At 44.3% G+C, this 25,404-nt stretch overlaps 1 protein-coding gene across 1 annotated transcript in view; it reads right to left on the reverse strand.

The window, feature by feature from the left end:
- OPRK1 (opioid receptor kappa 1) overlaps positions 1-25,404 on the reverse strand; it is a 312,784-nt gene that overhangs the window by 169,724 nt on the left and 117,656 nt on the right. Inside the window, exon 3 of the mRNA XM_069621046.1 lies at positions 1,224-1,576. Within this exon, the coding sequence (XP_069477147.1) occupies positions 1,224-1,576 (353 nt within the window). The remainder of the gene's footprint in view (positions 1-1,223; positions 1,577-25,404) is intronic.

The raw sequence follows: 25,404 nt of genomic DNA on the forward strand, positions 1-25,404 counted from the left end.
CATTTTCTTCAGGTGTTTCATTCGAGGGTGGAAAAAAAGTACCTGGGTTGTTTAGCAAGACTGGCAAAGATGCAGTGTGGTCTGTGTTCCCCACTATCTGACCGAGTATAGAATGGGTTGTAAACCTGTAACATGTTTGAATCCTCTAAGAGCTGTCTCCATGTGACGAAATGCCATCTGGCAAGGGAGTAAAGCCTTTGTTTTTTTATTTTTATTAATCATAAAATGATGGTGGTGATTTATTTTCCAAAGGTTAACTTACTAACTGAATCCCCCTTTTTTAAATGTGTTCTGCTGCATCAGTAGCCTCATGGCGCTCAAGCGGTTAAAAGGCCACTCGGCCATTGCAGCGACAGCCAAGTCACTGCAGCATAGGAGCAGCATTTAAGATCGGCCCCCTGTACCAAAACTACAATGATCATGAGTACCCAATGCTGGTGACAGGGTAAAATCTAAAAATAAGCTATGCCGGAGTTTAGGCATAGTGCATGGTACTACTTATGATCATGGCCGCCACATCCAAATTGATATTGCACATATGTCAGCTCCTGTCAGGCCGTCTTCAGGACAGAACAGCAAGTTTTTTGAAAACATGTAATTAATACTTTCCCAGGTTCAATATTTCTTGTGTTATGATCTGTTTATAGCTCGAATTTCTTCGGGACATCATAGGAAAAAAATCTTGATAAGTCATTTCTTGACAACGTCAGGCTCCTTATCGGATGCTTCATTCAGAAGGTGTGTTCATTCCATACCTTATGCGTCTGTTGGAGACCGATTTTTCTTTATTGGTCTCCATTGAGTGATTATGGGCGACAGTCTCAGTCAGTATGTTAGTGATTGTACTTCTGTTAAATACACGTGTGCACCATCTCGCGGAGCTCAGTGAAATCCTCCTGCTTATTGTGTGGATGCTTGTTGGATTTGACCTGCTGCGATTGAGGGACAAAATGAACGGGTAGTTGACCTATTATTGCTCTTTTTCACTACATATCCTGCCAGGATCTTTTCTCCCTTAAACAGTGAGTAAGGTTCCACTACAGGGATGGTGGGAAAGTTAAAGAATAGGATGATAGGATATTGAAAGGTGAGGCTTGAGCACATATTGAGAACCATATTCACATTTGTCAAACCTTTTGACCGTAGCTCGTTGCTTGAAATCAAATCCAATTGTCATTTTTACAATGTAGAAGACCAAGCGTTGATAACAGTGATAGACTCACCTTCTGTTGTTTTGGTTCCAGCAAGGACTATTGCGGAAATACCGACAGACGATGATAAAAGCCAGATGCAAACATTGATAACCTTCGCCTTGAGAGGTGTACGGAAGTCCAGGGCCTTTACTGGATGGCACACTGCAATGTAGCGATCCACGCTCATCATTGTCAGTGTGAATATACTGGTGAACATATTATAGTAGTCAATTGAAATAACTATTTTGCAGAGCACATTTCCAAAAGGCCAGGAGTTCATTAGGTATTCCGTGCTTTGAAAAGGCATTGTCGTCGTCACCAAGGCATCCGCCATGGCCAGATTGAAGATATAAATGTTTGTTGCTGTCTTCATCTTTGTATACCTACAGGATAGGAGAACAAATAATTTACAATTTGCATCAAATCTTTCTAACGGCTGAAAAACTAAAATGGAAATGCAACCTACATAGTCATCAAAGGGTTTTATAATACATAAAGGAGATGCACTCTCTCGTTCATAGTCAGGCCTGCTTTTTACGAGATGATGTAATTGCTGTTAACTAGGTTTAGTCAGGTACAACATAAAACATTATTAGTCCAAAAAGCCTTGACCTTTCAAGCCCAGTGAGAAAAGGAGTCCCCATATGTATAATTGGATACAAGTTAATACATGTATTGGTATCCATGAGAGAACATCCTGGCTAATTCTCTGAACTATCATCCCAGGCTTTAGACAGACAATAATGATTCGTCTCTATAAATGTATTTGTTTTGACATGGCAATTAGAACATTTGCTGCTTTCATTAATTGTCTTTCTGTTAATTGCTCACATGCACCCTTAATTAAAGGTTATGATTTGTAAAATGTAACGTGCACGCTTCAAGACAAACTGTAAAAACCTTTTGTACAATTGCAATTGCTTTTCTTTGCATATTTACTGAATACTCGCGTTTCATATCTGGGCATTGGTGGGCCTTTCAAACATTAGCAACTAATCAGATTAGTTACATACAGAATACTCAGAGAAGAATTTCATAATTGACTTAGGCAATTGTAACTGTTTGTCCCCTCCACTATGTAAATGAATGAGCCTGGGTCTAATAATCATTCTGCCAATCATGAGTTCTGTTTGAAAGCATGTGCACTTTCCTGTTTTCTCCAGTGGTACAGTGATTGTTCCTTAGGGAGCTGTTCAGCCCGCTAGTGTGCTGAGCTGCTTTCATTTCCAATCTCCTCCCTCTCACATCACAACATTTAGAGAGGCTGTCTCCTCCTTTGTGGGGCCTTCCTCGCAGCCATGAAGTAAATGTGCCCCTCCCCTTGTAAGATTGTAGAATATATTAATGAGGCAACCATTAATGTGGGGAATTCCTTCCCTCCCCTCAATCTAAAGCACCAAATCAGTTTACTAGATTCAGACTATCTCTGCCCTTGAAAACATATGACACTGCTATTATCCCTCACCCCTTTACAACATATAATATATAATATAATTATAACAGATAATCCAAGAATCAGGCCGGTGTGTAGAAGAATATATATTTCCTTTAGGGGTTTTTGGGGTTGGCAAACAAGTTAGTAGGTAATCCCCAATTACTAAAGTATTGTTCACACTTGGAAAGATGTTGAAGATTTTGAAATTCCCCAAGATCCCTCCCGTGTTGTTGACTAGGTGGGAAGTAATTACATTATTCATTAATAAGAAATGCAAGGGATCTACTCTGGATTGCCACCATGCTAATATTTGGAAGAATTAATTCAAACAGATCCCCACCAATGGTTTGTCTAATGTGCCTACTTTAAATCACTCTGGGTCTATGCTCAGAGAAACGTTATCAGGCCTCCTCGGTCATCTCATGGGAAGCATACAAACCTGGTTAGACTGCCTCTCCAAACTCAGTTATGGGTGGCCTCCAGCATCAGCCCCTCTGCTTCATTCCTGGTCCCCTCCAGATTGGAGTCCACCTTTCTCCTTGTACCATGCACCACCTTCTGTCTCCCTTGAAATTTTCCAGCAGTCATTCCCCATTTCCCACTGTGCATCGACTGTTAAAATCTCCTAATCACACCACAAAATATCTAAATTATGAGGTACCGGCTCATTGGTTGATACTCCTGATTGGCCATCTATTTTTTTTTCCTGTACACAAGGCCTTGCACCTTTCTTCTACTTGGTCCTTAGGTTTCTAGGCTCCATCTCTGGAAGTTCTTGATCCTGCCATCTAAATGTGTATCTCTGGCTAGCCTGGATATGAACTTAATCTTCAATTTGACACTTTTCCCCGTTTTACAGATAAGTATCACAAGCTATATATTTCTGCATTGGTCTGCTCATGCCAGCCTCGATGCACTGTATCTCATGTTGGCACATGGTTGCAGCATATGATTCCATAAATTGCCTATTTGTAATTTATTCTGGAAAGCTGTAGTCACATTTTAGCTAATAGTTCAGGTTCCCAATGTCAAATTATAAGTGCTATTATCAGATGGGGCTTTTCATAAGTGTTTCGGGAATATTTGAACCATGTCTGTAGGTGTCACAGTTCCGAAGTTAATGGACAACAAATGATTTACCATATGACCTATGGCATCCTTTTAATTACATGCATATTTTGACTTCAATTAACTTGAAACATGTTTGTATTTTCACCCTTGACTTCACTGTGCTCCAAGACAATGACGAATGGCATAGTAAGGGCAACACATTCTGGTTTATTAGCAATCCATTTTGAAATGCCAAGAGTAGGGCTCAGCTACCAGATGTTTTCGCCAGCCCACTGGGGGTCAGTTTCAGTCGCAGGTGGCTCGGAAGACAATTTGACCACAGGGAAGGCGTGGAATCAGTGGGCTCAAATTCAATAGGGGTTTGGCAGCTGCCTTGAAAAGTAAAGTTTGGATTGTGATCAGAAAGAGCGAGAGGCAGCACAAGAACATGCCGGTTTCTGTTTTCACTGGTGCCATGGTAACTGCAGATAGCCAGCATCACCTGCAAAACATGAATGTGAAACATGGTGATGTTTTGGCGGGGTATATGTTTATGGTCCAGATGTGTCTACCACTATGTGTAAAACTCAGTGCTTGAACATGATGCACCTTGTGTGCATTGAGGTTATTGGGACTTGGCCTACATGATGCACCTGCAGTCATTCTCGTGGGAGTCTGCAGTCATCGAGTATTTGTCAATGCAATGTCATCAGCAATACTCTTGTTATTCCTGGTGCAGCAGTATGCTGGGTAGAGACCATGACAATGCTTTCATGGGTTTGACAGTTGCCCTGAGTGTGTTGTTCTGCTTTGCATGGCAGGATGACCTGTGCTGTCAAATGGTTACAGTCTGTGTACTGGGGTGTGCCAGTCAGGGCTTTAGGCTTGTTCTGTGTATTTCTGTTGTTGCTTTGTGGGACTTGTAGTTGTTTCACATTGCTACTACTTACATTCCCTAGGTGTGTGTTAGTGATTTTGGTAATTAGGCCTGCCTACTACTTACCCACAAGCCAAGTGAGATGTCCTCTGTGTCTCTCCATGCACGCTGGTACGGTGCTGTTCCTCAGTATCATGGAATCATGTGTGGCCCAAGTGTATCAGGCACAGCAGTGGCTGATTGTGAGGTCTGCATCACATGTAATTTACAGATTCATGAAATGGTACTGTTTCCTGTTCTGGTATGCCTTTTCTGTTGCCTTGGGGCGGCGGACCAATGCCACATGTCTACAATCCAATGCTGCTATGGTATTAGGGAAATGGACAATGGTGTAGAAACGTACCTTTGCTGCATGCACTTGCGCCAGGGAGATGGGCATGGAGATGTTCCGATGGGCTTGCCTCAAGAGCACATCCAGGAATTGGACCAGCACCTTGGAAAATGTGGTCTGTGACATCCAATGCAGTGTCCCAACTGTGTGCTGAAATCCACCCATGCCACAGAAGTGTAAGCTTCAGGAGTGGGGGTGGGGGGTGGCAGTTATGATTGCAATGTCACTCTGTAGTTCAGCCTGGATCAGGTTGAGCAGTTCTGTGATGATGGGATGGTCCATCGATATAGGGTCACTAATTGGCTTTCTGTCTGTGTCCATGGCGATAGGTGGACACAGGGTATGGATGTCCTCCACATCAACCATCTCCTGCTCCTGTGTAGTGCCTGTCTCCTTCCATGCAGTGGTCCTGCATGCTGCTCTATCTGGATGTATAGTAGGAGGTTATGGATACCATAATCGACATCTGCTTGTGGCTGCATGTTGCTTGGATGTGTGTTTGGGGACGTTGTGGTCCTTTTCTGCTTCTCCTGAGTGGTTCTGGTTCACCTGTGCCTTGATTTCTGGCACATCTATGCATTTAACCTCAATTCTTGTGGTGGAGGTAACTGTAATGTGTTTTTGGCAGAATTACTGCTGTTTTATTTTGCTCACCAACAAAACGAGGGACCAGAGGGGGTAAGGGGTACAGAGGAACAACGTGGGGGACCGGAGGGGAGTGGGGGTCACAGAGGAACAAAACAAGGGACCAGAGGAAGGTGGGGGGCACAGAGGAACAACACAGGGACCAGAGGCAGTGTGGGGCACAGAGGAACAACACGGGGGACCAGAGGGTGGTGGGAGGCAAAGAGGAACAACACCGGGGACCAGAGGGTGGTGGGGGGGCACAGAGGAACAACACAGGGTACGAGAGGGGGGTGGGAAGCATACCTGAAACAGACAGGAAGCAGACAGGTGCCTCGATGTGGGCTTTAGTGCAGCTGGGCCGGCTCCCACCTTCCTGTTGCTGTGATTGGCCTTTCAAGGCCAGGCAACCAATGGGAGGGGGAGTGAAGTCAGGCAGGGCTGCACACTAGAAGAGAAAAAAAGTGCAGCCATCTTATAAAGGCTGAGGAGCACAGATGCCCAGTGAGGAGGAATAGCAAAGTCTGAAAAATCACCAGGCATCAGAAGAAAGAAGGGCAGGGAATATTTTCCATCCTGCAATAATCAGACTGCAACATTGAAAATGCACAATTTCCCCAAGTAATGATAAAATTTGTGCAACGGGCACGCTGCACAGCATAATTCCAAGGTCTTACCCAGTAATTAAACGTGCACATCAGGTTGTTGGTAGGCAGCGAGATGACATTGCAGGAACCCTGGCATTGTGGCTACATCCACGTCACTGGAGAAAGGCAGAGGAATGATTCAGAGGCCTCGATGTGAATGAAAGCTGAATGAAATAGTGTTCTGTCACACTCACCTGTGTCTTTGCAGGAGCGATGGGCGAGCCGCCTTTGACCCCGAGTCTTTACTTCCCCTGTTTCACCCGGAGGAATACATGTCAAATACAAGGTGGACACTCAGACCTGAATTGCCCTGATTACCCTGGGCCCTTCCCCTCTCTTTACTGTGTGCAGTGATGTCCCCTATGGGCTTACCTTGATCTTTAGTAGGGTGTGCACTCCCTCCTGCATTCAAAGGGGCGCGATTCACTCATGTGATTGGTGCTAATGTCTGTAGGCTGAGTTCAGATTCCAAACGCCATTTTATACCTTCACAGCAAGGTCCAGTGTTCAAGGCGCCAGTTTCTTCACTGGCTAGAAAGTCCTTGCCACAAGGGAACGTTGCGCGGATAATGTTGAGTGTCCAAAATGTCTGTATTGTCTTTGTTTGCCGGTATTTTTGTGGGTGAATAGCGCTGCGTGTAGAAGCTAGCTGCTGGTAGGTTTGCGCAGCGCCTTCAATTTGAGCGAGCCTGGTAATGTCTCTCCCTTTCCCTTGCAGGAGAAATTATGTGGTATTAGCGCCTCGAGTCCAGGTTTAGCGATACGGGAGACTTGGTGGTTGGGTAAGTATACACGGATGCTTTTGGTAAGTATGCACCGTGAGCGCAGTGAAATAAGTGTCCGCGTTATTGGGGTGAGCGCAATGAATAATGTCTCTTCGTTCTTTTGCAGGGGTTTGTGTGCTCGTACAACTGACCTGAATTGCAGCGTTGCAGGAAGATTCGGTGAGTATGCACAGCGTTACCGATGTGCGCGTGTTAACGCAGTTCTTCTTTGTTCTTACAGGTGCCGGTGTAGAAGTCCCTTCTTGACTGGAGATAGCTGCGGCGTGGAGTAAGAACGGAGGTTCTTCCGGAGCAGGTAAACTGAAGCAGAATGATCCAGAGCGGGTAAGCAGAAGTAGGATGATCCGGAGCAGGTAAGCAGAAGCAGGATGATCCAGAGCAGGTAAGCAGAAGCAGGATGATCCGGAGCAGGTAAGCGGAAGCAGGATAATCTGGAGCAGGTAAGCAGAAGCTGGCTGATCCAGAGCACGGCAAGCCTGTTGCTGATACAGCTCACAGTAAGCAACACGAAGCACTGGACAAATCTTGGGTGTGACTTATATAGCCAGCCACACCCAAACACTTGAGAGCTCATGAATCATCATGCACTTCCTGTTTGGCAACAGGAAGTGGTAACCAGGAAGTTACTACAAACACTAGGAAGGAATTAAAGGAGGGATTTGCTATGGGTTCTTTGTGTGCCTATGCTAGGCCTGCCAAGCCTCCACCCATCTTGCCCCAACTACCTGCCTGATACCCATGACAATGCAACCTGATACGCATCAGTGCCGAATGGAGACGCCATGGCTTATGCCAATATGCCCCCCCTCTGAATGTACCATGTGTGACACACCTATAAGTTTGCAATGCATGAGAAATGAAATACTGTACAGCACCAACTCATGCATCTTGCATGTAACACCATCACTGATGGCCTGCATCTCTTGTTCCCCCACAGGCACTGATGCAGAAGGTGAAGGCCAGGACCCTGCCCCAAGGGCATCAACATCCAGGGCCAGACCACAGGGCACTGGGCATTCCACCTCCGGGGCAGCACGAGGCCCAGATTGCTACCCAGGGCACCTGTACAGGCCAGGCAGGCTGATGAGGAGATACCAGCAGCGGATGGAAGTGCGAATACTGAGCTGGCAACAACAGCTGAAGGGGAGGCTGATGGCACGCAGTCCCCTGCCACCAGTTCAGTGGGTGAGGCAGCAGCCACAGCCCCACAGTGATGTGGATGCAGAAGCAGAGGAGTACGAGGACATTGACAGCACAATCCATGTCAAATGTCCCCACACAACAAGCCCCCCTTCTGCCCCCAACACACCACTCATGGCACACCGTCCAGCCACATGCAAGATTCTGCGGTTCAACTGCACTGTCCTCATCTTACAAGCACCCCAGAGGCCAGCCCTGCAATAGCCCACCCAGCCGCAGTACCCTCTGCCTCCACAGCCCCCACTGACATGGAGGCATGCCTGTCAAGGATAGAGGCACACCAGGACTCAATGATCTAGCTAGTGTGCCAGAATGTGGCCGAGGGCGACGAAACACGCTGTGAGATCTTGGAGGCCAATGCTGGGACCATTGCGGCCATCAATTTAAGTGCCATTATGATCCGTGACAGTTTGGGGGCCATCACACAGGTCCTAAACAGCATGCTCGAACACATGCAGGGCCAACAACCTGCACCGGCGGTGCAAATCCCATCTGCATCCACCCCATCGTCCACACCTGCAAACTCCATTCCCTCAAGCCCTGTACGGATGATGAGGTGCAGTGCAAGGCAGAGAGAAATGCTGCCCCGGGACACAACAAAAAGTCTGGAAATAGTGTGGGATGACAATGGGTGAGGGGGGAGGTGGTGTTGGTGGTGTTGAGGGGGCTAAAGGGGTGTTTATTGGGGGGTATGTGGTGTTTATTGGTGGGTATGGGGTCTTTGGGGGTATGGGGTGTTTGGGTGTTTTGGGGGGATGGGGAGGGCATGTGAGTGGTGGAGGGAGGAAGTACTATGTTATAATTTTTCTTAATACACCCATTGTGTTCAAAATCATTTAATGCCTGGACATTGTTCATTTTGTGTGCGTTAATTCCATTCATGACAGCGCACAGTGCCAAACTCCCCACACACCCTGTGTCCATGTCCACATGGTCCCAGTGCTCAGTGTAGCACTGACATATAACCATCAACGCCCCTATGGTTCAGAAGTAATCATCAATCAGTGATTGGCGTACAGCACGGCCATCTTGTGCATCCCGTACTGGCAAGGGTGCTGCTTCTCATCCATCATCATCCTCATCATCCTCACCCGGTGCATGCATGTCAATGTCAGGTGGCAGTGGTACATTTCTCTGGATGCACATGTTGTGCAGCATGACACAGACCATGGTGATCTTTGCCATGCCTTAGGCAGTGGAACCGTGCCTTCAACAGGCCAAAGGTCTGCTCAATCACAACACGGGTACGGTCATGAACCCGATTGTACTCCTCTTCATGCCTGTTACGTGGGTTCCGACTGGGGGAAGTAGCCACGGCTTCAAGGGATAGCCTCCATCACCTGCATGGGCGCACAAAGAGGTATGTGTGAGTCAATCTGAGCTGACAACTTTAGGATTCACGGCCATGGCTGCAGGTATTTGGTGTCGACATGCACATGTCCCTGTATGTATGCACACATGTTCATTTGATGCAATGTGTACTGCACTATGGTCTGCTAGTGTGGATTGCATTGTACAGATGATGCAGAGTGTTCACTTGCATGCTGTTGCGGATGTACTTTGCGATTATGGGTGGCAAGACATCACTCTGCATCCAGTGTATGCTACTCTGTACCTAATGACACTAGCGGCATTGGCACAGTTGTAATCATGTTTAGTCATGCATCGCTTGACATTCCCATGGTGGCCTGCTTGTGCGTCTTGCATGTTGTCATTGACATACGGCATTGGTTTTATGTATGGCATTGATGTGTCATGTTCAGGTTGGGATGTTCAGGACAACAGTGTTTAGCTCTGAGTGCATTGTCCACTCACTGCCAATCCCGCCCAGGTAGAGTATGCATCCCCCCACCTCACAACCCCAATGCACTGCCATGGCCCAGTCAGGCAACCTACCGAGCAGCCAGGCACATCGTCCAGCATGTCGCTCCATGTAGCGGGGTAGCATGGAGTTACGCAGCACCATGGCATCATGTGTAGATCCGGGATATCGGGCGCAACAATGTGTGATGATCTTGCTGGAGTCACATACCATCTGCACATTGATGGAGTGGTATTGCTTGCGATTGCGGTACACCACCTCATTGGCATGAGGGGCCACCAATTCTACGTGGGTGCAGTCGAGGGCACTGATGCAATTGGGCATGCCTGCCAGTGCATGGAAGCCTACTTTGGTGTCAGCGAGATCCTGGCCAGTCCATGGTAGGGAAATGTGGATGCTTGCATGCTTCAGGAGGGCATCAAGCACTTGGGTCAGCATGTGGGACAAGAGTGGTTGTGATATGCCATGCAGCTGCCCCACTGTGTGCTGGTAGGTGCCTGTGGCCAGGAAGTGGAGCACAGACACCAACTTTAGTAAAGGGGGGATGGCAGGGCGGATTTGTATCAGGCTGACAATGTCGTCGTGTATCAGGTCCACTATGGTGATGATGGTGTCCCGGTCCAACCGGTACAGGGTGCGGATCTGCATAGAGGTGAATGGACTGGGTCTGATGCGAGGGATTGGTGGCTGCGTACGTGGTACCACTGGCTGCACTGGTGGAACTTGATGGGCCTGTCTTACCCTCCTTCTCCTCCTGTGTCTCCTCTGTGCTGCCTGTTGTTGTAGCTGTAGTAGTTGTTGCTGTTGTAGCAGTACAGGCATGTCCTCCAGCCCCATGATTGCAACAGCTAGTGGGATCATGTTGGTGTTTGAAGGGGTGTGATGTGTGGGTGTACTCCTTTTGTATGGGACAGGTTCCATTGACTCCACCTTTGGTGATTGTGTGCACCTGGGGCAGTTGTCTGCACTGCAGTTTGCCATTTGCGGGTGGTCCGCGAAGCCTGTATTGCTGCCGTCGTGCAGGCCCCAATTACCGCCTTCGGGATGCCGGTAAGTGCATGCCCGCCTAACTTGTGATGTCCTGTTAGCAGCATCCCGGTATTGGCGCCGTGAAGGGGCATGCCAGTAAGAAGGGGCACGGTATGGGCGGTGGCGGTATTGGCAGGTTGTCGGCTCGTAATGGACCAGACCCGTTAACGATGTCAGTCATGCCATTCCGCCTTCCTTTTTTCATTACCTCCATATTCGTAATGAGGCCCAATGTCCTGAAATGTAAATTATGCAAGGCGCCCAGATACCTTTGGGTTTGGTGCGCTATACAAATGAACAAATAAATAAATAAATAATTATTGGGCAGCAGAATTATCGCCGATTTTGGCCCAGACTCGTAATGAGGCCATAGTAAATTAACTTGTGTAAAGGAGAGAGTGCGTTTTGGTATGAGTAAATAATTGATACAATCCATTTAAAATAAGAGCGGTAAAATACAGAATACTGCACAAACATGCATTTAAATTAACTAACTCTACTCTACTAATCTATCTAATTTGTGATTTAAAAAAATCCATTCCTTAATAACATAGCCAAATGATTGAATTCTCAATATACACTCACTTTACGTACCCAGTAAAAATGATTATGCTGTAACTCTCCATCAAAGCAAAAACAATTTTGCCTAGGAGGCGGTAATACCATGCAATGTGTGAAATACAATGCAGGACAGGGCCGCAGTGTTGTGAGATGCAGGAGTGCAGGAGACGCTGCCCGTCGACACGCAATACGTTGCGCCTACGTCCACACATCCAAACATTTAAAAACAGAGGATTGGACCGTCTGGGTGCAAAGACCTCACAGGAGAAGGCCACGGCGTTGTGCAACAAAAGTGCGCAGGAGACGCTGCCCATTGACACGTAATACATTGCACCCATGTGCATGCATCCAAACCTTTAAAACACGAGTATCGGACCCTCTGCGGCAAAGCCCTCGCAGGACAAGGCTGTGGTGTTGTGCGATGCAGGTGCTCAGGAGACGCTGCCTGTCGACACGTAATACGTTGCACCTACGCCCATGCTTCCAAACCTTTAAAAATGTGGATTGGGTCCTCTGCAGCAAAGGTCTTGCAGGACAAGGATGCGGTGCTGTGCTACACAGGCGTTTGGTGGTGCACAGTACGATTGCGTGACGCAGTTGTCGACCATCTGCATCAGTAAGGTAAGAAAGATGTGGGGAGGGAGAGTAACCATTGCTGCTCTCTACAAAACTTCCCGGGCCTTTGCACGTACTTCCACCTACCATCTGACTTAACATACACTGTTCATTGCACATTCTTAGGCTCTCCCCATCCAGCAGTTATCTGTACTTTGTGTTTCTTGTCTTTCCTGTCTTTCCAGGATCCCCCCTCTGTGGTTAATGTTCCCTTCTGGCCCTTGCACACTCCCTAGGTCCCCTCCCCTAAATGGTGTTACTGTTTTGCTTGTTCTGTTGACCTTCTCCCCTCTTCTTCATCTAGGTCCCCCGTGGATTGTGCAACTGTGTAACTGAGTAACAGTTTGTTGTGACCTGTGCCCTTAGGCTCTCTCCCACTTTCCAGGCCTCCCTTTAACTGTGTAACTGTTTGCTGTGATCTGCTGTCTTTGGCTATCTCTCACTTCTTTAGGAAACTTCTCTAACACCCTCCCTCCTGTTGGGGGTACCCCCTACTGGTAGGTTACCTGTACCACTGCTTGTTCGTATGCATCCTGTACCTGCCCGATTGCGCTCCCTCATCCTCCTAACACCCTCTATGGTGCTCTCCCTCTGTGCTATCTTCTCTAACTGCTACTCTGTCTCCTACCCTATCTCGATCACTAGGTCTGAAAGGAAGAAGTTCTAGAGGGACATCCTGGTCTCCAACCCAGGCCTCCTTATCGCTGATACCTACACCAGTGCTTCCTCCAGACAGACTCTAACTGACATCCTCTTTGTCGTTCCCTCTCCAGAACTATGGACCCTCATATGGTCTCTGTTCTCTCTCCTTTTCCCTCCTCTCCTATTAATGGTGGCACTAGCTGGGAAGTCCTCTTGGCCTCTTTCCACTCTTCCAAAAGCATCATTAATGTCTATCTGAATGGTACTATCTTGGTTCAGGGTCCTCAGCCCAATCTCCTCCTTTTTGATAGATGATTCCCGCGTCTTATCAACTTCTTCTCTTCTCCTGCTACTCCTTCTGCCTCCTCTCTAGCACCATCCTCTTCCTATTCTTCTTCCTCCTCTACCCACCCCTCGGTCCCTCTACCACCTCTGCGGGGCATACCTCAGACAGAAGTCTTTCAAATGTGGTAACCGGCTCCACATCGCTACTCTCAACTCTTGTTCCGCTGCCAAACACTCCTCTGACATCTGTCATCTTCTTGAAGAATTCGACCTGGATGTCTTCACTCTCACAGAGACATGGTCAGTTCGGTCAGCTCTGTCATGAGCTTTGACACTCGCTTCCCCCAGGGCTACACAATCCTCTCCAAACCCAGAACCAACCATCCCAGAGCTGGAGTAGCCCTGATCTTTCCAGTGTGGATCCCTGCTTCTATCATCCCTATGAAGATCTAATCCTCCTTTGAATGCCTGCTCTGCAGGCTCTCCATCTATCTTATCCTCTCTCTTACTGCGGCCACTATCTACAGGCCACTGTAAAGAGAGTTACGTAGAGGGGCGCTTGGGGTGTAAGAGATTTTCCAGTTCTCTAAATTGAATACTTAGTTTGTCACAGGTTTTAAGTAATGTTTAGGTGCCACATATGCTGATATTGGGCTACAAGATGGGAAAACAAAGCAAAGAAAAGTGAGTACCACCTGATCCGGTGGGACTAAAGCTCTGTGCACACTTTGTAGCAAAAAACAATGCTACAATGCTAAAAAGTATTCAATAAAGTTCTGTGTACAATATTTAATAACGTAAAAAGTTAAACAAATTCAAAGACATGATAGTGGTGGTTTTCTAATAATCTGTAACACACTGCTTGGTGTGCTTTACAATTCCAATAATATGGTGGTTTCAACAATACAATAAATTATTACAACAATTCAAATATGTGAATATTGCAGTTTCCAAAAAGAACGTTATTTTCAGTGAGAACACAATAGTTCAAAGTCCATTGATAGGAGATAAATCCAGATATACATGTGGGTGATTTTCCAGGTGTATATTTTTGTCTCTATATGACACGTTTCAGGCTTGCTTGCCCTTCATCAGGGTTGGACGATTAAAAGATGTCTGAACATTAAATAAAAATATATATATTTCAGTCTGTTTGGGACTCTTGTTTCTTTATTCACTTCATTTTGATTATTTTAGATTATTTCCCGTGCCACCGTTATTTGCTTACAATAAGAGCAAATCTGTGAGAGAGCATCTTATCAAAGCGGGACACGACTTTGCCTACAAAAGGGACACGACTCAGATGTTCAATGGCACCACTCCATGTCATAACTGCAATAATTAGGGAACAGCATCAATCATCCACACAAGGGATATAAAATCAATCTCTAGCATTCCTCAACATGTGATTCCAAGAACGTTATTTACGGGATAAGATGCCCATATGGTTTACATTATGTGGGCTGACCACAAGGAAAGCTAAAACCAGGTGGTCAGAACATAAATCTAACATTCGAATGGCATCAGAGAATTCAACAGTAGCACAGTACTTCATGATAGAGAGACATACGATTGCCCAAATCAGATTTATTTTCTTAGAGCAAGTCAGTATACCAAGGAGAGGAGGAACTCTAAACAGATTGCTTCTCCAACGCAAAAAACTATTGGATTGATCACCTAAGCTCCATGTCCCCCAATGGGATGAGCATGGAGTGGGATCTAAGTTGTTTTCTGTAATGACTGAGATGAACTAGAACATCCCAACACCTATGGTCATTTCCAATTATAGATCTTGCACATCATTTGAATGCTCTACAAGTATGCAAGAGAACATTGTAATATGCTCCAATCTCATCACAATCTGGGTAATGGCATACCAAAGTGCCTATACAATGAGGAATACAAAACATGTACATATAGGTAGATCCACTCTTGGTTAGTGAAACTATTGAGCAACACACTATTGAAACATGGCGCTTTTCGCACACCAAAACCAAGTCCCTCTTTAATTCGCATACACGCTGGTCGCTATAGCAACCTGCAACAACACTGCCAACAATGAACGGGAAACACGAATATTGCCATATGTTTTTATTGCAGATTTAATGTGAGGCGATCGTGTGACAGTTAAAGGTGTAAGAACACTTAGTCAACGTGGTCACATCCACAGAAAAAGAAATGCACATAGTGCGGAGATGAGAAGCAGTGAACCTAGATGCTGACAGAATATGAGGAACAAGGTACCACTTTTTATTTATTGAAAAAACTCACATTGCAATGCATCAACGTTTTGGGATCACCTACTTAACAGGGATTCCTCCCTTTTAGGAACATCCATCCTCCAGGATTATTCCACATAGAAACAACTAAGAAATCAGAGCAGCAATGCCCCAAAGCCTGTGACTGATTGACTGTTGTTACAGATTATATATTCCCAGTGCACTCACTTCGAGGTGAGCTTTTTTATAATGATACTAAAACATTTGTGCACTTTAGAAAGCAAGGGCTTAGAATTGGGACACAGCTCTATTTCTTAGCGACTGATCCCAGTTCTAGCCCTCCCTCCATGTTTCAACTCATGTAGGTCATTTTTACTTATTTCCAGATCTTACTCAACATGAGACAAGACTGACACACATGTCAACTGGAATGTATCAAGCTTCAGTCAGGCGACATCACCAGAACTCTACGGTCAGTAGGTGTTGGCACTCATTTTTGAAAGATAAATTAAGTGAATAAAGAAACATGAGTCCCAAACAGACTGAAATATATATTTTGTATTTAATTTTCAGACATTTTTGAATTTTCCATACCTGATGAAGGGCAGGCAAGCCTGAAACGAGTTGTATAGAGACATAGAGATACACTTGGAAAATCAACCAAATTTATATCTGGATTCATCTCATATCAATGGACTTTGAACTATTGTGTTCTCAGTGAAAATAACATCTTTTTGGAAACTGCAATATTCACATATTTGAATTGTTGTAATAATGTATTGTATTGTTGAAATCACCATTTTATTGGAATACATACGAAGCAGTGTGTTACAGATTATCAGAATACCACCACTATCATATCTATGAATTTGTTTAACTTTTTACTTACCTGCTTCTTTCATCCCTACAAAGGCCTAATCCTCCTTGGAATGCCTGGTCTGCAGGCTCTCTATCTCTCCTAGCCTTTCTCTAACTGTGGCCACTATCTACAGGCCGCTGTAAAGATAGTGATGTAGAGGGTCCCTTGGGATGTAAGAAATTGTCAAGTTCTCTCCACCCTGAATCTGTTGATTGTCTCCATGACCATTAGTCTGGCTTCAAAGCTGCCAGAGACACAGAAACTGCTCTCCTGAACACCCGTGAACAGCTGCCCACTAAACCTGAATTTAGCCTTCCTTCTGTTGTGATCCTCCTTGATCTTTCCTCTGCTTTTGAAATGGTCAACCATGCCATCCTGATCAATTGTCTCGGTGAGAACCTGGGCATCACAAATCAGGCTGTAGAAGGGTTGACCTCCACCCTCCTTTCTCTTCACCATCTCTCTCTTCAGATGTGATGTTCCCCAGGGTTCCAACCTCTCACCCTGGCTTTTCAATGTCTATGTGGCCCCTTTGGCCCACCTCATCGCTACCTTCTCATCTAACTTTCAGTGTTATGCAGGTGATACTCAGCTCTCCTTCAGGCTCCCCTCAGCCTCCTCTCCTCCCTCGCTCATTCCTGACCATCTATCCGCGATTCAGGAATGGTGCACCTTCAACAATCTCTGTCTCAATGCCAGCAAGACCCAGATCCTCCTCCTTGGGACCCCTGCTCCAGCTTTCCCTCTTTCAGCCTGGCCGCCCTCCTTGGGCCTTCTCCCTGCGCCTTCCTCTGAGGCAAAAAACCTCTGGGTCTTTTTCGACTCCACCCTCTCCTTCTCTCCTCATATCGAAGTCCCAATACCAGCTGCACCTCCTCTGAGGTATTCTTCCTTTTCTCACTTTGCCCCAGAAGCTCAATTTCTCCAGAGCCCTGTTTCTCTCTAGGCTGGAAAATTGCAAAAGCCTCTTTCTCAACCTGCTTTCCTCTACTCTCTGCCCTCTGCAACTAATCCAGAACAGGTTTGCGAGACTTGTCCTTGGCTTCAAGCCCACAGATTAGATCCCACTAGCCCTGAAATCTCTCCAAAGGCTCCCATTGGCTGCAAGGATCAAGTTCATTGTCCACAAGGCTGTCTGGGGCCGTGGCCCGCACTATATCCAACTCCCTCTTTCTAAACATCTTCCTTCTTGAGCCCTTCGCTCAGCTACCTCCGACTCTCTGATGGTCAAACGCTTATCCAGGCAGAGAGTGGGATGTAGATCTTTTTCTGCAGCAGGGGCCTCCCTCTGGAATGGCCTCCCTGCCCCTCTCACATTTGAGCAGGACTACCTCTGGATTAGGAAGCAGCTCAAGACCTTCCTGTTCGCTACCGCTTTCTCCTTTTCTCTCCCTTGCTGATCTGCCTGTCTGCTGTGCTGACTGGTGACCTCCCTACCTTCAGAACACGATGGGCACCTGAGTCTTCGATGATCTGAAAGCACCCGCACTGCCTCTGGGCCCGCACATTTAGGAGTTATATCTATAACCCTGCAACCCCCTGCCTCTTTGCAATAGTCAGAGCCTGCTCCCTGGCTGCACATACTCAGAGCAATGTTGCCCTGATTGCACTTCCCTCTTCCCTCCCCCTAGCACTTCTACTCTCCCTCTCCCCCCTGCACTTGCACAATCTGAATGACACAAGGCCTAGTAAGATTGTTTGCTTCATCCTTCCTGTGTCTCCCTACCTTGTCTTGTTGAGCCTAGAATCAATTGTGTACAGGAGCGTTATAAATGACTTATCACATAATTTCATATCACAATGTAAGAAAGTATCTAATTATTGTAGTTCAATTAATCAATCCCACGTCCACCATGGCCATAAACTTATCTATGACTTATAGAACACTTGAGAGCCTTTTTAATATTCAAGTCAAACACCAAGGCAAACTGGGCTTCGGTCATCATTAATAAAAGCATCAAAGTAACTTTACATTGACAAATGTTTAAATTTATTAAAACCAATTATAGTGTGCATGATCTAATTGTTCCAAAAAAGGGTGCAAAAGACAAGACATCTCAGCACAGTCTCCACAGCATCATGACATCCTGGGCACAATTTGTCATATATTTGCACCCGAACCTTGCTATCGTTTTTAATGGCAATAGGTTTATCCGTTTCTTGACTCTAGGTGCCCAACACAGTCTGCAGGGCTGTACTTTATATTCCAATGTTGCTGTAATTCTGGTTACTCCATTTAATCAGGTCTTTTAGGGCAAGAATGTCTCTAAGTTGCAGCCATAATTGTATTTTTGGTTGCATCAGCTTGGGCAGGGGTGTAGGATTTACAAGCTTTGACCACTGTTAGATCCTTTCAGTAATGTTTTCCGTTTTAATCCACAGGATATTTAAATAGCCATCAGCACATGCATAAATTGATTAGTAACACGTGGGAGACCCTGTGTTTGGTGGCACTTATATTGCTGAAATTAATGATACAAAGAAAAGAGAAGGAACGGGTATGGAATATAAATATTTGGTTGAAAAATCGATAATATGCAGCATGAATTTGCCGGCTCACTAATAGTTATTTCTTGTGACGTCGCTCATATCAACTCATCTGGGCTTGTTTAACAATATCTGTGCCAATTAGATATCCAGTTGCATGGAAATGCATACCTAGCCTTTCACATACTAGGTGGTGCAGAAACTGTACTTCCTGATATGATATGCCATTTATAACCCGCCTATACACAAGTGTTTGATCAGAGAGGAGCCTTAAAGCATGAGGTAACCCAAACAGAGATGGTGAGGCATACACTGAACAACAGCAATAACTACCTGAACTGTCTGGGAAACACATCATGCCATTAAAATAGGCTTTAAACAGTTTTCCTTTGTTCACATGCATGAGGGTATATGCTTCGCTTCTGGAGATTAAGTGAGGGTCTCATGTGATTTCTCTCTGCAGTTCTGAGAAGATAGGGGGTTGAATGATTGAAAAAACTCTTTGAAACATTTTTAACAGCCAAATCCTTACATCCAACCACCCAAATCTTTAGAATTATTTTGATACGCCATACAGCTTGCACAGATGCAAGCTACTAACCAGACATAAAATATTGCTTGCAACCTCAATTCTACACATACACACAACACGCCATTTCTTACTTGCCAAGATTCGATTGTCACTAGCCAGTCACTAGCTTTGATACACATTTTGAGCCCTGTTTTTTGCAGATATTTTACTGTTAGGATGAGTGTTGTGACAAATGAAATTAGCAGAGAGCCCCGTGTGTATTTAGATGCGGAGGTGAGATTCAGGCTTGAACCACCATCACAACAGAAAATAAGTAAAATAGTCAACGCACCGAGGAGTGCTGTTTGGGCTGGGGTAATCGCTGACTTCTCCTGGAGCGGCACTCAAAGCAGTGTGATCTACATGCTGGAAAGCTTACGCTCTTTTGGAGTTTAACTCTATCTAAAGTATTAGCCACGTCCCCTGCTTGCCTCTATCGTATATATTGGCCGAGCGCGCACACCGATGTGTGCCCAGAGAGTGCTGTTTGGGGTGGGGTCATCGCTGACATCACCTGGAGCCACACGCAAAGCAGCATTTTCTAAATACTGTAAAGGTATCAAGATGCACACGGACTTGCTGGATCTAGACTTACACTTGGAAACTGCTGTATACTATATTTAGTACTTGTTTGTTTTACTTCTATTTTAGTTAAAGCTCTTTTGGACATTAACTCTTTTTAGAGTATTAGCCAGCCCCCCGCTCTACCGGATATATTGGCCGGGCGTACACACAGAGGAGTGCTGTTTGGGCTGTTTGGAAGCATGTGGGCGAGATGGCAAGTGGGGGTATTAGTGCCCACCTTTTTCTGTCTTTATTTGTGCTTTCATGAAGAAACAAACCAAGGCGGTGCCTGATCCCCTTACCGCACCTCTTGTCTTTTCGCACCGCAACAGCATGTCACTTGCTGTGGCACTACTGCTACACCCATCGATCTATTAGGATCCTGATACCTAGGGATCCCATAGAGGATGTGTGTGTGTGTGATTGAAGGTGGAGACACTGTAGTGAGGATTACTGTTGAGGGATCCGACCCCTTTGTTGGAGTGGGGTATAGGGTTGGACCACAACCATTGTTGGTGGATGCGTTGTCACTAAAGGGGTGTCCAGATTACGTATCTCAACTCAAACTGATCATCTGAGTGGTTCTTATTTGAATACACCTCCGATCCTCTGTAAGGGGGAAGTCTCATTATTAGCCATACATCTGGATACATGTGGAGGAACTATCAACAACTTGAGCCTTTCAGCTTCAAAACAATATGTGAGCTCATCTGTATTAATTGATGAAGAGTGCAACCCTGTGGTTGTTGCCATCAAGATTTTGCATGATGTGCTGTGTACCAAATGTATTACTCAGATGAGGCATTTGACATCAGTCAAATAACCTCTCCCTATTGGTTGATTTGGGAAATCCTATGCAGGATTTGTCTGGGTCCCTATTGCAAGGTAAGGGTACAGTCTTGAGTAACTACCCTGAGATGAATGAAAATATGGTGAGGGGAGTATTTCACAATGGTCCCCAATCTATCGGGAACTCTATCGGAAAAAAAAATGGCAAGACTACACAGGAAAATAATGCCTTAAATAAATCTTCTAGAAAATGTATGCAGAAACAGGGTGGTAAGATTTTCAGGACTTTGTGGAGCCGCATGATCAATCATTGGATGAGGTTGACTTGGTATGTATGGGGCAACTCCAAGCTCTCAAACCGGCTTAAGAACATAGATTGGCAGATGAAGGCACTCCTTTGGAGGGGAATAAGGAGGGTCTGCACGCTCCCACTACTGGGAGACTTGACGAGGACATGAAAAATAATAGAAGGCACATACCAACAAGTACAAGATTTTCAGAGACAGCTAAAGGCACCTTTAAAATTTCAATCAGAAAGCCCCTCTGTGGGCGAAGTTTCCAACTAAGGCTTTTGGGGATCCATTAGTTGAGTGAGAAGACTTGGGTTGGTGGAATATGCATGTGATCTCTTCTGGCCCCATACTTAGTTCAGATACACGGGAAAGTGCATGCAAACATACCATTAAAGAGATTTTAGACCCCCTGTCTTCAAACAACTTTTTTTACTGAATCAACCTTCAGAGATCTGATCAAGCAGATCATAAGGCAGGAAAAAGACATATGTTTGCGATCATCCAAATAAATCACACCCTAAAACTGTGATTGACCTGTCTTCTCAACAGCAGTTTGGTTTAGGGGACAATTCAAAGGTAGGAGATCCTATAGTGGTTTTGGCCAGTTCAGGACTGCCTACAATAAATGGGAGTGCAGCTAATTCAGGTAGTACTAATGTGAGAAATATGGAAGGAGGTCAGATCGAAGCATCTGTCCAGTATGAGGTTGACCAACCCTTCTGGGGTAGGAAACCTTTGAAGGAGTATTTAAATGTGCCTTTGGGAAGTGATGGGATCACTCTTTTTAAGGGTCCCACATTCCAGGATTATTTGAGCGTAACTTTGCACTATATGTTTGACACTGGTGGCCCTAATTATCTAAATAGAGGAATCACATTGGCATTATTTAATGAAATTCCATCTTTGAGGTTACTCACATCCAAAACTATTAAGCTAGTGGATTACATACATTTGGGGAGCTATGATTACGTTAGACTGGTAATCCCCTCTAGAACGGTCTAGAAAATATTGCTGAATGAAGCAGAACATCTTTTAAATTTGGGTTACAACCTAAGGCCCTATCCTTCTAAAGTTGTACCTAATGGATCTAAGGATGGAGACAATAGGATCTCATCACCAAACACAGTGGCATAGATTGATAGGCTGGGATGGGTGACGGAGGAGCATGATGTTGGGAATGAGAAAGAGTTGCAGTTGGCTCGCCGTCTCTCTAAGAGAATTCATAGCGCAATTGAATGAAATTAAAGTGATGCTTTAGCGTGAGGCTGGATTTAACATTAATTTCCTGGAATGTCCAGGGTTTTCTGCTCTGTGTACCAACAACACCTTGTCAGATCATCTCATACCCATTCCCTCGTCTGTCTGAAAGAAACATGAATTACTGGCCTTCCCCTATTTGAATGATATGATAATGTTAAGGAACCTGCGATACAGGGCTTAAGGGGCTGCTCTGCTGGGGGTCTTCTGATTAGAATTCAACAGGGCGGGGGTCTAAGTAACATGGATTATTCTGTTCTCTGTAAAGGTGTTCTGGTATGCAGAACAAGATCAAAGGCATAAATCAATAACTGAGGAACTGGTCACAGATATTTAGGGCCAAACCTCTACAAGCCGATAGTGAGGCTGTGCTTTTGTGCTTTTTTCTTTAAAGGAATGTAACTCGCATACTTTCTGGGTCATGATCAATGACATAAAGAGAACACAAAATCTAATTCTAGCAAATCCAGATAGAGAAGAAATCTGGTATTCCCACTTTAGAGAACTATATAAAGCAGGTATCCAATCTACCATTTCGGCATACAAAGGGACTGAAAAAACTTGATCACTCCAGTTTACAATGGATGATGTTACAAAAAGTATTTCTAGGTCTAGCCGATCAAGAGCTGGGTGATCCAACTCTTTAACATATATGATGTTTAAGTAGAATATTGACCTATGGTCTAGAATTCGTTTGATGACATCATGCAGACTGATATAATTCCAAATACCTGGAAAACTTCATATGTTTTTCCTATCTTTAAGAGTGGAGTTATCTCCAGAAATCTATAGAACAATATCTTTAATGGATGCAGACTCAGACATTTTTGCTGCCATTATTTTGAGACACATAGAAGACTGGTGTAGGGATATGAACATACTGAACATATTCCAGTTGGGTTTTCGAAAATGGAATGGGCAATGATTGTGGTGGTTTGATACGGACTAGTCTCCAACAAGATATAGTTAGCACTAAGTTTTGCTCTGCAGTTTATATTGCCTCAATGGATCTGTCTAAGGAGTTAGTGGACCATAGGGAGTTATGACATAAATTACACATGTTAGGTATGCCCGCTGGTTTGCTGAATATTTTGAAACCTCTGTTAGTATGAGATTGAGTCAAGAAGGCCTAATGTCTCAAGCTATTCCTGCTTCTAATGGTTTAAGACAGGGTTGTTTATTTGCCCCTACATTGTTTCATTTGTAAGTATCAGATGTTGGACGTCATTTAAACAAAGCATCCTTAGTCCCCCCAAAATTAGCAATATTCATATATCATGGGCTGCATACACAGGTGATTTTATATTAATGGACTTTACACCCATTGGTCTTCATAGACTATTAAATAGTTTCACGCAATACATGCACCTAAATAATTTGGTAATTAATCCCCAGAAATCTGTCATACAGACGTTGTGTAGCATCCATAAGAAATGCTCATTCATTTGGTTAAAAAATAAGATCAAGATTCAAGCTATGACCTGTATGGTTTATTAGGTTCTCCCATTGTTGCCCAACCTAGCAGGGGATTCTATAGGATCTATTTAAGGAATAAATCATTACTACTTGGAACACAAGTGGGCAAATGTATACAAAGTGTATACAAAATATGGCAATTTTTCATTTGCACCGACTATGAAGTTCTATGTTGCTAAGGTGATCCCCAGTTTAATATATGGTTTGGAACTCTTTGGATTAATGAGGAACCTGATTGGTATGAGGCTTTACTATGGATAATGGTTTTATTCCATCTACTCCGCTGTATTACTTTTGTAGCTCTATGATATGAGCTGGGCCTGCAGTGACTTAGCAGTTTAGTGGAGTGGAAGTTGCTGCTGCCTATGAGGAACTAATCTTTATGGACTCTTGGTAGTAAAGGTAGTGAGGTATGTGGTAATAATGGCTTCATTTAAAAACTATGTACAAATTGTCTTTCAATCCTTGGAAAGATTGGGACTTCACAGACCATCCTAAAATCGGCATCATGACTGGTATAAAATGATAGACCTAACTGTTAGCTCTATGTTATATGGCCACATAATTTCCTACAAAAAGGAAATTGATACATTAGAATCATAGCTAATCCAAAATCCTGGGAAATGTGTTAGAAATAATTGTACCTGTTTTCATTTTAATGTTCTTACAACTAACGAAATTGTAAATATTAGGCAGGTAAATAACACTCATGAATTGGATTTCTGTAGGTTTTATTGAATCTTTGAGACATCTCTTGATTTACTGCCATGCACAAAGATCTCAGAGAATATGGTTTTTAGGGAAATATGTTTCTAACCTTCAGTTTGTGTCACTGGATTGTTTATGGTTAAATATACTTCATCGGAAAAATGTGTCATTAAAAATGAGTGTTGTAAGATTTTTAAAAAGATGGGTGTAAATGGTTTAATGAGTTATTTAACTAGAGTGATTTTCTTCTTCATTTTCTCTAGTGATTTTTTCTTTGTATTTTCTTTAATTTTGCTTTAAAGTTTCAATCTTATATGCAATTGTGATTCTGTATGGTAGAATCTTAGTCTGCTGTTCACTAACTGAAATTCATTTGTTCCGTTTTATCCTTTTGTTAAAAAATAATTTGAACAGGGTTTTTTTTAATAAAATCGTAAACAAATAAATAATAATAACATAGGCAAACATAAGACCCGTTTGCCAATGGAGCTTCACTCATCACAGTTTAGTCATAGAAATATAATTTCCCTGAGTTTGTGTGATGTTTTTATGAGGACATCTGTTGTCCATCAGAAGATAGATTGATAACATGGAGAAGAAAGGGCGCAGTACCATTAACAACCAACAACAACTTTGCAATAAACATTTTGTATCAGGGGTCCTGCAAAGCAAGTTTCGACTGGAACACAAAAGTAATCAAAGAAGAAGCATACACCAAGCACAAAGTAACACAATATATTTAGGCCCAGATAACAGCTGGGAATATATATGGGTCCTAGATAACAGACATGTGGACCAGCACTGAATGAAGGGAGTTGTCAGCACCATCCACAACCAACAAAGTGTTTACCATAATTTGCATACACAACACTTGAAACATGTTAGAACACCTTGAGAGAGCTTATTGGTGGGACTGCATTAGTCACCCATATACAGACATAGATTGAATGTTTGTAATTGGTTGATGCCTTCCTTGCCCCACTGTACAACACCACCCCTCGTGATGTCATGGACCTTCCCACACT

This window comes from Ambystoma mexicanum, chromosome 5q, assembly GCF_040938575.1.
Source record: "Ambystoma mexicanum isolate Mex_15411 chromosome 5q, UKY_AmexF1_1, whole genome shotgun sequence".
In the NCBI taxonomy this organism is placed as follows: Eukaryota; Metazoa; Chordata; class Amphibia; order Caudata; family Ambystomatidae; genus Ambystoma; species Ambystoma mexicanum.